This window comes from Argentina silus (genome assembly GCF_951799395.1).
Source record: "Argentina silus genome assembly, chromosome: 6".
NCBI classification, from domain to species: domain Eukaryota; kingdom Metazoa; phylum Chordata; class Actinopteri; order Argentiniformes; family Argentinidae; genus Argentina; species Argentina silus.
In genome coordinates this window covers 1,225,173-1,237,672 of record NC_139660.1, presented here as the reverse complement: position 1 = coordinate 1,237,672, position 12,500 = coordinate 1,225,173, and the positions used below count along the sequence as shown (strand labels likewise).

The 12,500-nt window shown below is 47.1% G+C and overlaps 3 protein-coding genes across 6 annotated transcripts in view; 2 read left to right on the top strand and 1 right to left on the bottom strand.

The window, feature by feature from the left end:
• The window catches only part of dhcr24 (24-dehydrocholesterol reductase), a 7,909-nt gene extending 7,724 nt beyond the window's left edge, over window positions 1–185 (top strand). For all 3 annotated transcript variants that reach the window (XM_083672209.1, XM_083672210.1, XM_083672208.1), the window contains one exon: window positions 1–185. This exon is cut by the window's left edge and continues 1,212 nt beyond it. The gene's annotated coding sequence lies outside the window, so the exon portion shown is untranslated.
• Window positions 186–403: 218 nt separating this feature from the next.
• On the bottom strand, window positions 404–3,693 carry LOC310805708 (ciliary microtubule-associated protein 2-like; the record flags this gene model as incomplete). Its single annotated transcript, XM_083671508.1, has 10 exons — window positions 404–500; window positions 765–895; window positions 1,052–1,180; window positions 1,297–1,470; window positions 1,602–1,745; window positions 1,855–1,992; window positions 2,230–2,349; window positions 2,805–2,975; window positions 3,175–3,262; window positions 3,644–3,693. The coding sequence occupies 10 exons, from the start codon at window positions 3,691–3,693 to the stop codon at window positions 404–406; spliced, it is 1,242 nt and encodes a 413-aa protein (XP_083527634.1).
• A 1,025-nt stretch (window positions 3,694–4,718) lies between these two features.
• The window catches only part of LOC310805529 (transmembrane protein 205), an 8,172-nt gene continuing 390 nt past the window's right edge, over window positions 4,719–12,500 (top strand). The window contains exons 1-4 of one of the 2 annotated variants that reach the window (XM_083671252.1): window positions 4,719–4,742; window positions 8,124–8,326; window positions 10,251–10,414; window positions 10,767–12,500. The exon at window positions 10,767–12,500 is cut by the window's right edge and continues 390 nt beyond it. In XM_083671252.1, coding sequence (XP_083527378.1) covers window positions 8,227–8,326; window positions 10,251–10,414; window positions 10,767–11,069 — 567 coding nt within the window. In that variant the 5' untranslated portion in view covers window positions 4,719–4,742; window positions 8,124–8,226 and the 3' untranslated portion in view covers window positions 11,070–12,500. Of the gene's footprint in view, window positions 4,743–7,578; window positions 8,327–10,250; window positions 10,415–10,766 lie in introns of those variants that run through there. The other variant, XM_083671253.1, reaches the window with a different exon arrangement.

Genomic DNA, 12,500 nt, shown 5'->3' with positions numbered 1-12,500 from the left:
TTGTAATCAAATCATAGTAGTGGAGTGTGTCATTATTTTTGTAGGTAATAGTTTGTAGTGACATCACTTGAAGGAACAATCACACTGCTACTCACACTCTGGAAAACTCAACACTGGTTCTGTCCATATTTATAGCTTTGTTGATGTACGGAGGAATAAAGTTCAATAATGCAATAAAACGCCTTTCTTGTATTGTATATTGTATGTATTTTTTTTTTATCAAACATGAAGAAAGAAATCAGATGCTGATGCAATATAGACTTGATATTGATGAAAAACTAAACTTTGCAATCTGAAATGGGGTTGTTTAGTGTTTTCGATGTCTTTGGGAAGTGTGTGTGTGTGTGTGTGTGTGTGTGTGTGTGTGTGTGTGTGTGTGTGTGTGTGTGTGTGTGTTGCTATGCTATGCTGTTGTCACCAAAGCATTCCCTCCAGACTGGCCAAGAGGCACGAGGAAACTCCGTCTGTCCACAGGAACATTCACCGCCCGCAATCGCTCCCTGAAACACACACACACACACACACACACACACACACACACACACACACACACACACACACACACACTCAGGGACTCTCCCTTAGACACGTGGGAGCAGTCAACACCTTTCTTTTGTGTTTAAATTTGAAACCCTGAGTCAATTATTTCAAAGCAGAGTTCTTCTTCTTCTGGAGAGGGCTGATCATGTTAAGATGGAGCTAGTGGAACTGTGGAACTACTGAGTGTGTGTTTGACTCTCAGTGTTTATGCCGATCCCGCTTACTGTGTGTGCTTGTCCCTCTGAGGGTTTCCCTGGTATCTCTGCGTTCGGGAGCTGAACGAGGAGGTGTGGCCTTTGGCTTTCTTGCCCCGCCCCTTTTCTGCAATATTGTAGCGACCGGGACCAACGGAGTTCTGAGGAAGGGGAGGGGCCACAGATCATCACTCTGGTGATCAACATCCTGTCTTCTCCATCTAACGTGAGGGACCTCGTGTATACTGGTCTCATGTTTGTTGTAGTGGGTTATGGGTCAGAGGTCAGGAGTTCAAGTGTCAAGAGGTCAAACTCACGTAGTTTCCGTTCTGCAGCCTCTCTGTCCTCTTACTGACGCGGGGGGCAGAGGACAGGAAAGGGGGAGGAGAGCGACTCTCAGGGCGGGACGGAGGGACCACCTCATACCAGCCTGGACCAGGGAACGTCTGAGAGAGAGAGACATTTTGGTTTATTTGTAATTTCACTTGCTTTGGCAATGTAAACGGTTGTGTAAGGGGTATGGGTTAGGGTTAGAGGTTAGGGTTTCTCTCTCTTAACTCACAGCAGGGCGCGGGCACTGGGACAGGGTGCTGTGGTAGATCCTCTCTGTGGCCACGGAGGGGTACTGATTCAACATGCTAAACACGCCATGCTTCTTCTTCTCCCTCCGAGACAACGCCTCCCCAAACCTGAACCCCTCCACGTCGTACTCCCCTGGAGTCAGGTTTACACACTTCTACAGGACACACACACACACACACACACACACACACACACACACACACACACACACACTATACTATACTATATAACCACAGACAAAGCAGAGAAAGAGAGTGTGTGTGTGAGTATGTTTGTGTGTGTTACCGGAGCAGCGAAGTATCCCGCCGTGATGGGTTTGTCTCTCCGTCCAGTGAACATGTCGTACGGTCCTCTCTGACTCGTACCGCTGTTCAACAGGACGTCAGTGCTGCTCTTCAGGCTGTAGGTACAGGGACTCAGCCCACAGTCCTACACACACACACACACACACACACACACACACACACACACACACACTCAGTCTACAGTCCTAAATGCACACCACACACATCCTCAGTTCTTGTATAGTAATATTTACCGCAATGCTCTCTGGGAAACGTTTCAGCCCAGTGCTGAGGTGCATGCTGGGACATCCTGTTGATTTTGCCCTCTTCTCCTCCAGAGCTGCCCACGGCACACCACCCTTACCATAGCAACCAGGGCCTGGTGTCCAGCTCTACACACAAACACACACACACACACACACACGCACACACACACACACACACACAGTCCAAGGAATTCCTCATCTGAGGTGCAATTAAACTCTTGACTAGAATTCAATAAAGGGATTGTTACTAGATGAGACTACCTTTCTGTTGATGTAAAATCAAATCCCATTCCATGTGAGCTGGCAGTGGTTATGAGCCAGCATGCTGCTGCTGCCCTCTAGTGGTATACTGTATTGTTGTACCTGTGGCTCTCTGAACCTCTCCTCCCGGCTGTCACACACTCCTCTGACGCTGCGGGGCTTCTTCTCCAGCTCCAGTATGAAGTCTGTGGTTTTGTAGGTACCTGGACCCACTTTGGTCTTCTACAGGAGAGATACAGGACAGGACAAATCACATCAACGTTTAAGTGTCATATACATCGAATACAGCTGTAGACGGTGTAATGAAAAGCTTTGGGCCAAGCTAGCTCCTCAACAGTTCAACAGTGAAGTAATAATTGGACATAAGGCCAATCCAAAAACCAGTCCTGGCCCCCACCATCCCTACTGTGGTTTCAGGTCTGGAGGAGGTGGATAGGTGTACAGGAAGATAGCAGAAGCTTTGATGGGCCAAATCTCAAAAGTGTTTCCTTGATTCCCTTATGTCTCTCTCCTCGCCTCCTTCTCTAAAAGGATTGGAGGAGAATGTCCAAGACCACTGGACCACCCCAGGCCATGGTGCTAGACCACCGGACCACCCCAGGCCATGGTGCTAGACCACCGGACCACAAGGAAAGACTTTAGACACCTAGCCAGGGTCTCTCTGCCCTCTGACCCACCAGGAAGCGTTTGTTCTCCCAGGCCTCTCGGTACAGGAAGTGTGGCATCTGGGCCAGCTTGGCTGTCTCCTGAGCTCTGTGCCACCCAGGGCCTCTGGCACGCTCTGCCACTGCCCGCGCACTGAAGTCCCCGCTGTCAGCATCGTACGAACCTGGGCCCAGATTCCTCTCCTGCCAGACACACACACACATGCACACGCACACACCTCAAAAGATCTACTCAGGTGCAACATGTTTAGTTATAAGGCACAGGCACGGCAAGGGGGAAAGGGGCTCTGGATTGGTGAGCTATACAAGGTTGTTAAGTGTAAGGGGTTTAAAGGTTAGAGGTCAACGGTGGTCAGAGGTCAGGGTTAAAGGAAAGCCATACCAGGTCGCTCGTCCTCTTCTTGCAGTAGGGAATCTCTGTGTAGGTCCCGACTCTCTTATTGGCTGGATGGACGGCCGACACATCAAACCTGACACACACACACACAGTCAGTTGACCCTGGTCCAGCAACAACCCTAGCCCCTACCTCTTCCCCTTCCCAGAAACATTGCTGTGACTGCTAATCCACTTCTGATCAGTGGCAGCTTCATACTGCCTTTCATTCATACTACGGGAGCTTCCACCTTTATTGCTATCCAACCTGACAAATCTACAAATACCAAAATGGCGGGGACTAGGGCAGGTAGAGGTTGTCCTGGCCCCAAAATGTAGAGAGCTTTGACAAACGTTTCCAGCTGGCCAGTGTGTGGTCATTGGTGCGCCCAAGACGTCAGCCATACAGTGACACTGACAACAACAACAACAACAACAACAACAACAGTTCCCTATCAACCTGTCCGACCTATCTCACCTGGCCGCCTGGGTTCCAAATGGTGATCCTTTGAACTTTTTCTCAGCCATCCTTCTATTGTTATTTAGCCTCCTCTGAGACAAGAAAAGGAAAGCTGTTATGTTTTATTGACGTGGCTATGGCAACACGGAAGTCTACCCAATCCATCATGCATTAATGATGTACATCTCCTAGCAACGCGGCGGTGTGGAAACTGAGCTCTGAATTCCCCGCCTGAACATCTAAAATGTTCTTGTGTGATCTGTCCCTTTGTGCAAGTGAGAACTCTCCCGGCCGGTTTGGAGAACAACGTTGACAGATGTTTTAATGCGTCTTATATCTTGAATATAGACCCCATCCTGTAAATAAACACAATATCTACTATGTTACTATGGATGTCATTTTTGCACCGTGTCACCGCTGTTACAAAGTTCAGCCAGTCCAGTTCGGCAACATTCTTGCAAGGGGTTTATACTCATCATTGCATACTTTATCAAAAAGTTGGCTGGGCCTCGTTAACGTCCCGTAGATCTCTTCATTACTCCCTTTTTGTGTATAAAGCCTCACTGCATAAACTCCCACCTTACCTAACCTCATTATTGAAATTCAAGAACATCAATGACCTAACTCGTTCTCAGAGTTGGTTAACTCTTGAGGTTCCTCGGGTCTCCACCGAATTGGGTTTTAGTTGTGGTGCACCTCACTGCTGGAACAATCTGCAGAGAACGTTTCAGTTTAAGGTTTTGAGGGCAGTTTAAAGTTTTGATTGAGGACTTCTTTGTTGAAAAATGTGTTTGTTTGTCTTGATTATGTTTTATTACGTTGTAATTTTGCATATGTATTATGTATTGTTGTGAACTGTGTGCATGCAGGGCTGTCTTGAAAAAGAGACCTTGGTCTTAATGGGACTCCCTGCTAAAATAAAGGTTTAAATCAAATAAAACAATTCGGTTTCCCCCGTGTCCCTGGCCCCGCCCCCCTTAGACACACTGTCCACTCAGGGCTCGACTTGATGACCCATCGACCAAACAGAAACCAGACCGCTGGAGAGGGGCGTGTGCTTCTGGCCACTGACACGACACCGCCCAGACCTCCACAAACCGCGAGCAAGAAGCCACAGGTCAGTCACTGTAGGCAGCAATTTTAACTGAAGTTCGTCCTCAGAATGACTGAGATCCGTATGTTGGTTGAAGGAGGGTGAACCTCAGTCAGAAAGACATGCTACTTCCAGCTCTTTGAACGTTGCATGCACAGTTTTACCATAGTTGGCTAACTTTACTACATGGCTAGCTAGCTAAAGTTAGCTATGTGGCTTTCGGACGGACTTGTGTTAAACTAGCCGACTGTCGTTCCGAAGGTGACATTGGAGATAGCTAACGTTACTTTCTTAACCTTGTGTGTGTGTGTGTGTGTGTGTGTGTGTGTGTGTGTGTGTGTGTGTGTGTGTGTGTGTGTGTGTGTGTGTGTGTGTGTGAGAAGGTTGGTAGCTAGGCTGTCGTGTGTGTGTGTGTGTGTGTGTGTGTGTGTGTGTGTGTGTGAGAAGGTTGGTAGCTAGGCTGTCTTGTGTGAGAGAGTGTGTGTGTGTGTGTGTGTGTGTGTGTGTGTGTGTGTGTGAAAGTTGGTAGCTAGGCTGTCGTGTGTGTGTGTGTAGGTTGGTAGCTAGGCTGTCGTGTGTGTGTGTGTGTGTGTGTGTGTGTGTGAAGGTTGGTAGCTAGGCTGTCTTGTGTGAGAGAGAGTGAGAGTGTGTGTGTGTGTGTAGGTTGGTAGCTAGGCTGTCTTTGGTGTCATGTCAGCAGGTTAGCTAAATTGTTGCATGACGAACAGACACTGACTTGCTTCTGCAAGTCCAACTATTGTTATTGCTCATACTTATTGCTTCAGCAAGTCCAACTATTGTTATTGCTCATACTTATTGTTATTATTCAAACTTTTTTAAATTTATTTTTTATTCAAATATTCAGCTTTTAGTAACTCAAAAACTCCGACCTTTTAACATTTTGAAATACGCGACTGTTGTTGCTAGGCTACCTGATGCAGTGCCTTAGCTGGCATGGTAGCTGGCAACGATTAGCGCTTATGCTAACACGAACTTCGTAGGCATTTCTATGCTATTAACAGAGTAGCTTGCTAGTAAGAGGGCGTAACATACATTTAGAGAGTGTTTGTTTCATACAAAAAGAGTGTATATTTATTTCAGAAACTGTAGTGGAAGACACCCTCATTTTCCAGTGAAGTAGCCGCCATCTTGTCACCCTGCGACCCCAAACGACGTCCCTCAGCCGTGACGCCTGCTAGTTCTGAATACCACTTATACTTTACAATATACTAAATGTATCCACTTTTTCACATTTTAAGCTTGACAGTTCATTAAAATGTGACTGATTTAACTTAATTAACTTCCATTTAGAGTTTTGATACTGTTTAGACTTTTTAAACTTAAAGACTTTTTAAGTTGTATGAATGAACGGTTTCTATGAGGATCATTGGGTTCCTATGATACATTCTATCTATACCTCCCCTCTCTAATCTATACCTCCCCTCTCTCATCTATACCTCCCCTCTCTCATCTATACCTTCCCTCTCTCATCTATACCTCCCCTCTCTCATCTATACCTCCCCTCTCTCATCTATACCTCCCCTCTCTCATCTATACCTCCCCTCTCTCATCTATACCTCCCCTCTCTCATCTATACCTCCCCTCTCTAATCTATACCTCCCCTCTCTCATCTATACCTCCCCTCTCTCATCTATACCTCCCCTCTCTCATCTATACCTCCCCTCTCTCATCTATACCTCCCCTCTCTCATCTATCCATCCTCTCTCATCTATACCTCCCCTCTCTCATCTATCCATCCTCTCTCTCATCTATACCTCCCCTCTCTCATCTATACCTCCCCTCTCTCATCTATCCATCCTCTCTCATCTATACCTCCCCTCTCTCATCTATCCATCCTCTCTCTCATCTATACCTCCCCTCTCTCATCTATACCTCCCCTCTCTCATCTATCCATCCTCTCTCATCTATACCTCCCCTCTCTCATCTATCCATCCTCTCTCTCATCTATACCTCCCCTCTCTCATCTATCCATCCTCTCTCTCATCTATCCATCCTCTCATCTATACCTCCTCTCTCTCATCTATACCTCCCCTCTCTCATCTATCCATCCTCTCTCTCATCTATCCATCCTCTCATCTATACCTCCTCTCTCTCATCTATACCTCCCCTCTCTCATCTATCCATCCTCTCTCTCATCGACACCTCCCCTCTCTAATCTATCCATCCTCTCTTTCATCTATATCTCCCCTCTCTCATCTATCCATCCTCTCTCTCATCTATACCTCCCCTCTCTCATCTATACCTCCCCTCTCTCATCTATACCTCCTCTCTTTCATCTATACCTCCCCTCTCTCATCTATCCATCCTCTCTTTCATCTATACCTCCCCTCTCTCATCTATACCTCCCCTCTCTCATCTATCCATCCTCTCTCTCATCTATCCATTCATCCATCCCACCAAACCAGCTTCTATCTATCTATCTATCTATCCTTCTCTCATCTATCTATCTTTCCCTCATGTATCCAACCAACCATTCATCCATTCATCCATCCGCCCAACCCACCAATCTAACCATCTTTAACTGTATCCTCTACTAAAATAAGACTGTCACTTTCTACCCAGCAAATCTATCTATCGTCCAAACCACCTTTAAACTTTTTTCTACTACCAAAATAAGACTTTGCAAGCCTACAAGTTTCTTCTGGAACCTGTTTTTCTCGTTGCTCATTGTTAAGTGATTAAGCTGCTGTTTTTTCTTTTCTTTTTTCTTTTCCCCCCCCATCCAATAGGAAAATACCAAAGCAAACTAAAGTTCTACTGGAGATGCTGTTTTGTTATTTTCAGTCAGTCAGCCAGTCAGTCAGCTGCCCTCTGTCCCAGTAACCTGCAGTCAACCCACAGTCAACAATTCAGGTTGCTGGGACAGAGGCCAGCAGGACTGACTGACAGAAATTCTGAAACGGCATTTCCAGTAGAACTTTAGTTTGCTTTGGTATATCAGTAGTGAATGGCATCTGAGAATGAATAGAGAATGGCAATAGAGAATGAATGTCACAATAAGAGAATAGGAGTCACTTGTTACTCACTGGCCAGTGTTGTTTTCTAATTGTGGCTTTATTCTGAGGGGCCGGCAGGCAGGGCTGTGACCGCCAGAGAGTTAGCAGTCTGAAAATGCATTTGCATGTCATGCAAACGCTCGTTACAGACCACTAGTTACAGACCACTAGTTACAGACCACTAGTTACAGACCACTAGTTATTCACAACCCTTTCTTTGTGCTTCGTCATGTCTACTAGATAAATTACGTTATTTGCACATTGGAGCCTCTAAGTCTGTAGAGTAACCATTATGAGAGAGAGAGAGAGAGAGATTACAAAACCTACTAAAACTAACCCTCCCCTCCACACCCCTTCCTACCTGTCCCACCTGCCCCTTCCCTATCAGAGAGAGAGGGAGAGGTTCACCTGGCTGGCTGAGAGGACGGTGTTGTGCTGTGTGAGCTGTGGTTGGTGGTTGGAGGCAGGACTGGAGCAGGTCAGCAGGGAGCATGCCCACTGACCAGGAGCCCACCGTCGTGGCCAAGCTGCTGCAGCTGGTGCTGCTGTCCACCTACTGGGGCATGCAGATCTGGGTCACCTTCATCTCAGGTCAGTACCCTGGTCCCTACACCCCTGGCCCCTATAGTCACCTAGTCCTAGCCTCTGACACATTCATCAAATACAATGCTTTATTTGCCATATAATCAGATTGTTAGGAATGTGTTATTTATAGCACCCCCCCACACAACACACACACAGGGAGATCATAGCACAGGGTCAGCCGTAGTTCGATTAGGGGTTAAGTGCCTTGCTCAAGGGCACAACGGCAGTGGTAGGCACCTTAGATATGATGCCAGCACCCCCCCCCCCCCATAGCAACCTAGCCCTAGCCTCTGACACATCACCTCACCATACTTCTTCAGTGAACGATAGTATCGTATATTGTGATCTTTTTTAAAGTAAGTCGTGAATAAGAGAATGTTGACATCGCCCAACCCCAACCCTAACCCTGCTTCTGTCTGTTGTCATGACCCTGAATGTGAGATTCAGACAAAAATGGTGTTCCCTGAAGAGCTACCACCTCTCAGCCCTCTGGCCTGTATCATCTCTGCTTTAAAACCCTCGGCCTGATGGGTGGATTGTAGAAATGCTAAAGTTGTCTTATGCTTCATCTGCCGTGGTGTGACTGAAATGTCTGATACGAGGGTTGCTACCATATGCTGTTGTTTTTATTATTATTATTATTATGACTTCACTGAACTGTTGAGGAGCTAGCTGACTTCAGCATTTCATTGCACCGTCTACGGCTGTGTTCCGTGTTTGTGAGGAATGAACTTTGGTTTGATTTGGGTTGTGTTTCTGCGGGCAGGCTTCGTGATGAATGAACTTGGTTTGATTTGGGCTGTGTTTCTGAGGGCAGGCTTCGTGATGAACATGGTTTGATCTGGGTTGTGTTTCTGAGGGCAGGCTTCGTGATGAATGAACATGGTTTGATCTGGGTTGTGTTTCAGGCTTCGTGATGAACATGGTTTGATCTGGGTTGTGTTTCTGAGGGCAGGCTTCGTGATGAATGAACATGGTTTGATCTGGGTTGTGTTTCAGGCTTCGTGATGAACATGGTTTGATCTGGGTTGTGTTTCTGCGGGCAGGCTTCGTGATGAATGAACTTGGTTTGATTTGGGTTGTGTTTCTGAGGGCAGGCTTCGTGATGAACATGGTTTGATCTGGGTTGTGTTTCTGAGGGCAGGCTTCGTGATGAATGAACATGGTTTGATCTGGGTTGTGTTTCAGGCTTCGTGATGAACATGGTTTGATCTGGGTTGTGTTTCTGCGGGCAGGCTTCGTGATGAACATGGTTTGATCTGGGTTGTGTTTCTGCGGGCAGGCTTCGTGATGAACATGTTTTGATCTGGGTTGTGTTTCAGGCTTCGTGATGAATGAACTTGGTTTGATCTGGGTTGTGTTTCTGAGGGCAGGCTTCGTGATGAATGAACATGGTTTGATCTGGGTTGTGTTTCAGGCTTCGTGATGAACATGGTTTGATCTGGGTTGTGTTTCTGAGGGCAGGCTTCGTGATGAATGAACATGGTTTGATCTGGGTTGTGTTTCTGAGGGCAGGCTTCGTGATGAACATGGTTTGATCTGGGTTGTGTTTCTGAGGGCAGGCTTCGTGATGAATGAACATGGTTTGATCTGGGTTGTGTTTCAGGCTTCGTGATGAACATGGTTTGATCTGGGTTGTGTTTCAGGCTTCGTGATGAACATGGTTTGATCTGGGTTGTGTTTCAGGCTTCGTGATGAACATGGTTTGATCTGGGTTGTGTTTCAGGCTTCGTGATGAATGAACATGGTTTGATCTGGGTTGTGTTTCTGGGTTGTGCTTGGCAGGCTTCGTGATGAACATGGTTTGATCTGGGTTGTGTTTCAGGCTTCGTGATGAATGAACATGGTTTGATCTGGGTTGTGTTTCAGGCTTTGTGATGAACATGGTTTGATCTGGGTTGTGTTTCTGGGTTGTGTTTCTGTGTTTCAGGCTTCGTGATGAACAACCACCTGAACAGACACACGTTTGGGTTCATCCAGAGTCGCCTGGTGCCTTTCTACCTCCACCTGGGCTCAGTCTGCGCCTTCCTGAACCTCACTCTCTACGCCGTCTACCACCCCAGCGACATGCTGGACGACAGGGAGGCCTTTCAGGTGTGTGTGTGTGGGGGGTGTTTGGTTACCGGGGTGGGTGTTTGTTCAGGTGGGTTATAGATGGGTGGTTATAAAACCATCAGCATGCGAGAGAGGTGAGTGGGAGACGAGGCTCCTCATTGGCTCGTTTTGTGGTCAAGTTTTTATTATTAATTAGTGACAGACAAGACAGGATGCTTTACACACAAATGAATACATATCAAAACATACATCGAGTCAGAATCTGTATTGATTTAGTCTCTCTAAAACCTACTCTCCTCTCTCTCCTCCTTTCTCTCTCTTCTCCTCCTCTCTCTCTCTCTCTCTGTCTCTCTCTCTCTCCTCCTCCTCCTCCTCCTCCTCCTCTCTCCAGATCTTCATCTTCTTCGTGTGTGTGACGGTCGCCGCCATCAACGCCCAGTGGTTTGGTCAGATGACCTCGGAGATCATGGCCGACATGCACCTCATCGAGCAGGCCTGCGGATTGGGCCAGGACATCGGGCTGTCGTCCAACCGGGAGGCTTACGCCAAGCTGTGCGAGGCTGACGACAGATACAGCCGTCTGAGTGGTCGCCTGTGGCTCTACAGGCTGCTGTCCTCCCTCTGCAACCTCTGCTGCATCACCTGCAACGCCTACACCCTCTATTACATGGCCGAGAACCTCGCTACTTTATAACACGCCCCCCCCCCCCCCCCCCATCCCATGTGCCAGTTACCCAGGGCAACCTGGCCAGCAATGTCCCTGCTGTTCGCCACATCGCACAGACAATCTGAGAGAATTGTATATGTTTGTCTCTGTTCACGCTTAAAGATGATTTTTAATCATATATAGAAATTCATAATATATAGATATTCATAATATATCCCACATATGCATTAGGGACAGGTGAATGTGGACGGTTGCATCACTCCAGTTTGTTCTTAGAGAGAATGTGTTGAAGCTCAGGTGGATGGTAGCCTCACAACACTAAAGGGCTGAATACCATACTATATATAATACTAATCCTGGTCGCTTCGTACCTCTTTAAACAGGATCAAAAGGGTTGTTATGTGGAATGTCTGCGGGCATTTGGTGTCAGTCATTCAGTCAATTTTGTATTGTGTTGTATTTCTTTAAAGAGGCGATTTAGATGCATCCTAGTTCTGTGTAATGAAGGCTCCAAGTCTATGGTGTGAGGGTTGAGAGATCACAGACAGACAGACAGACAGACAGACAGACAGACAGACAGACAGACAGACAGACAGACAAGCCTGCAGCTCCACCCATGCCTGACCTTTCACCTGGAATGGGGGTGTTACTCCCCACGTGTGTTACCTTGTATGCTGTGCCTTTCCTTTTGGGAGAGACAAATGTTTGGTTAGGGTTCAGGATTTGGTTCTCTTCTCCTAGACATGAAGGATGTTGGTGTTTTCTCTCTAGACCAGACTCTGCTGGTCCTGCTCAGCTGGTTCCAACCCGCCTGTCTTGTTGATCTGGTTTTGTGTTGGTTAACCCCCCCCCCTCAGATGACCCCTGACCCTGACCAGACAACCACCTGTCTTGGACACAACCCAGGCCCCGCCTGGGAGCCACCCCCAGGCCATCCACGCCCTAGACAGCTGTGTAGATCTGTAAGGATCGGATACGTTCAGGCAAGAAGACAAGCTTTCCTCCCAGCCTATCCTTAGGCAAGGCAGAGCGACGTCCATCTTGTTCATAGCTATCGTAGTCCTCTCAGATCCTCACGTCTCAGATGTGTGAAGGGAGGCCGAGGATTGTTTCTGCACAGGGCCGTCATTCCTCTGGAATCCTACTCTGGTTTCACAATTCTGTTCACAAGAAAGCTTTAAGAACACACTTTTATGATCTTTTTTTTAAACATTTTTAAATGTTAGACATTTTAAATTTTTGATTTTGCTTTCGAAATGATGTCTAGCATTCCTGTCGTCTGTGTTTATTTCCCCTGTAGCCGTGCGTGCGTGCGTGCGTGCGTGCTGTAAGCCTCGTTCCAGGGCTGCAGTGTGTCCAGGCTGCAGAATGTCTCCCCCTCCTTCCCTCTTTCACAGCCTTAGGGTTTAAACCCCTGTGTGTGTGTGTGTGCCTGTTTTACATGTTAGTGTGTACTGT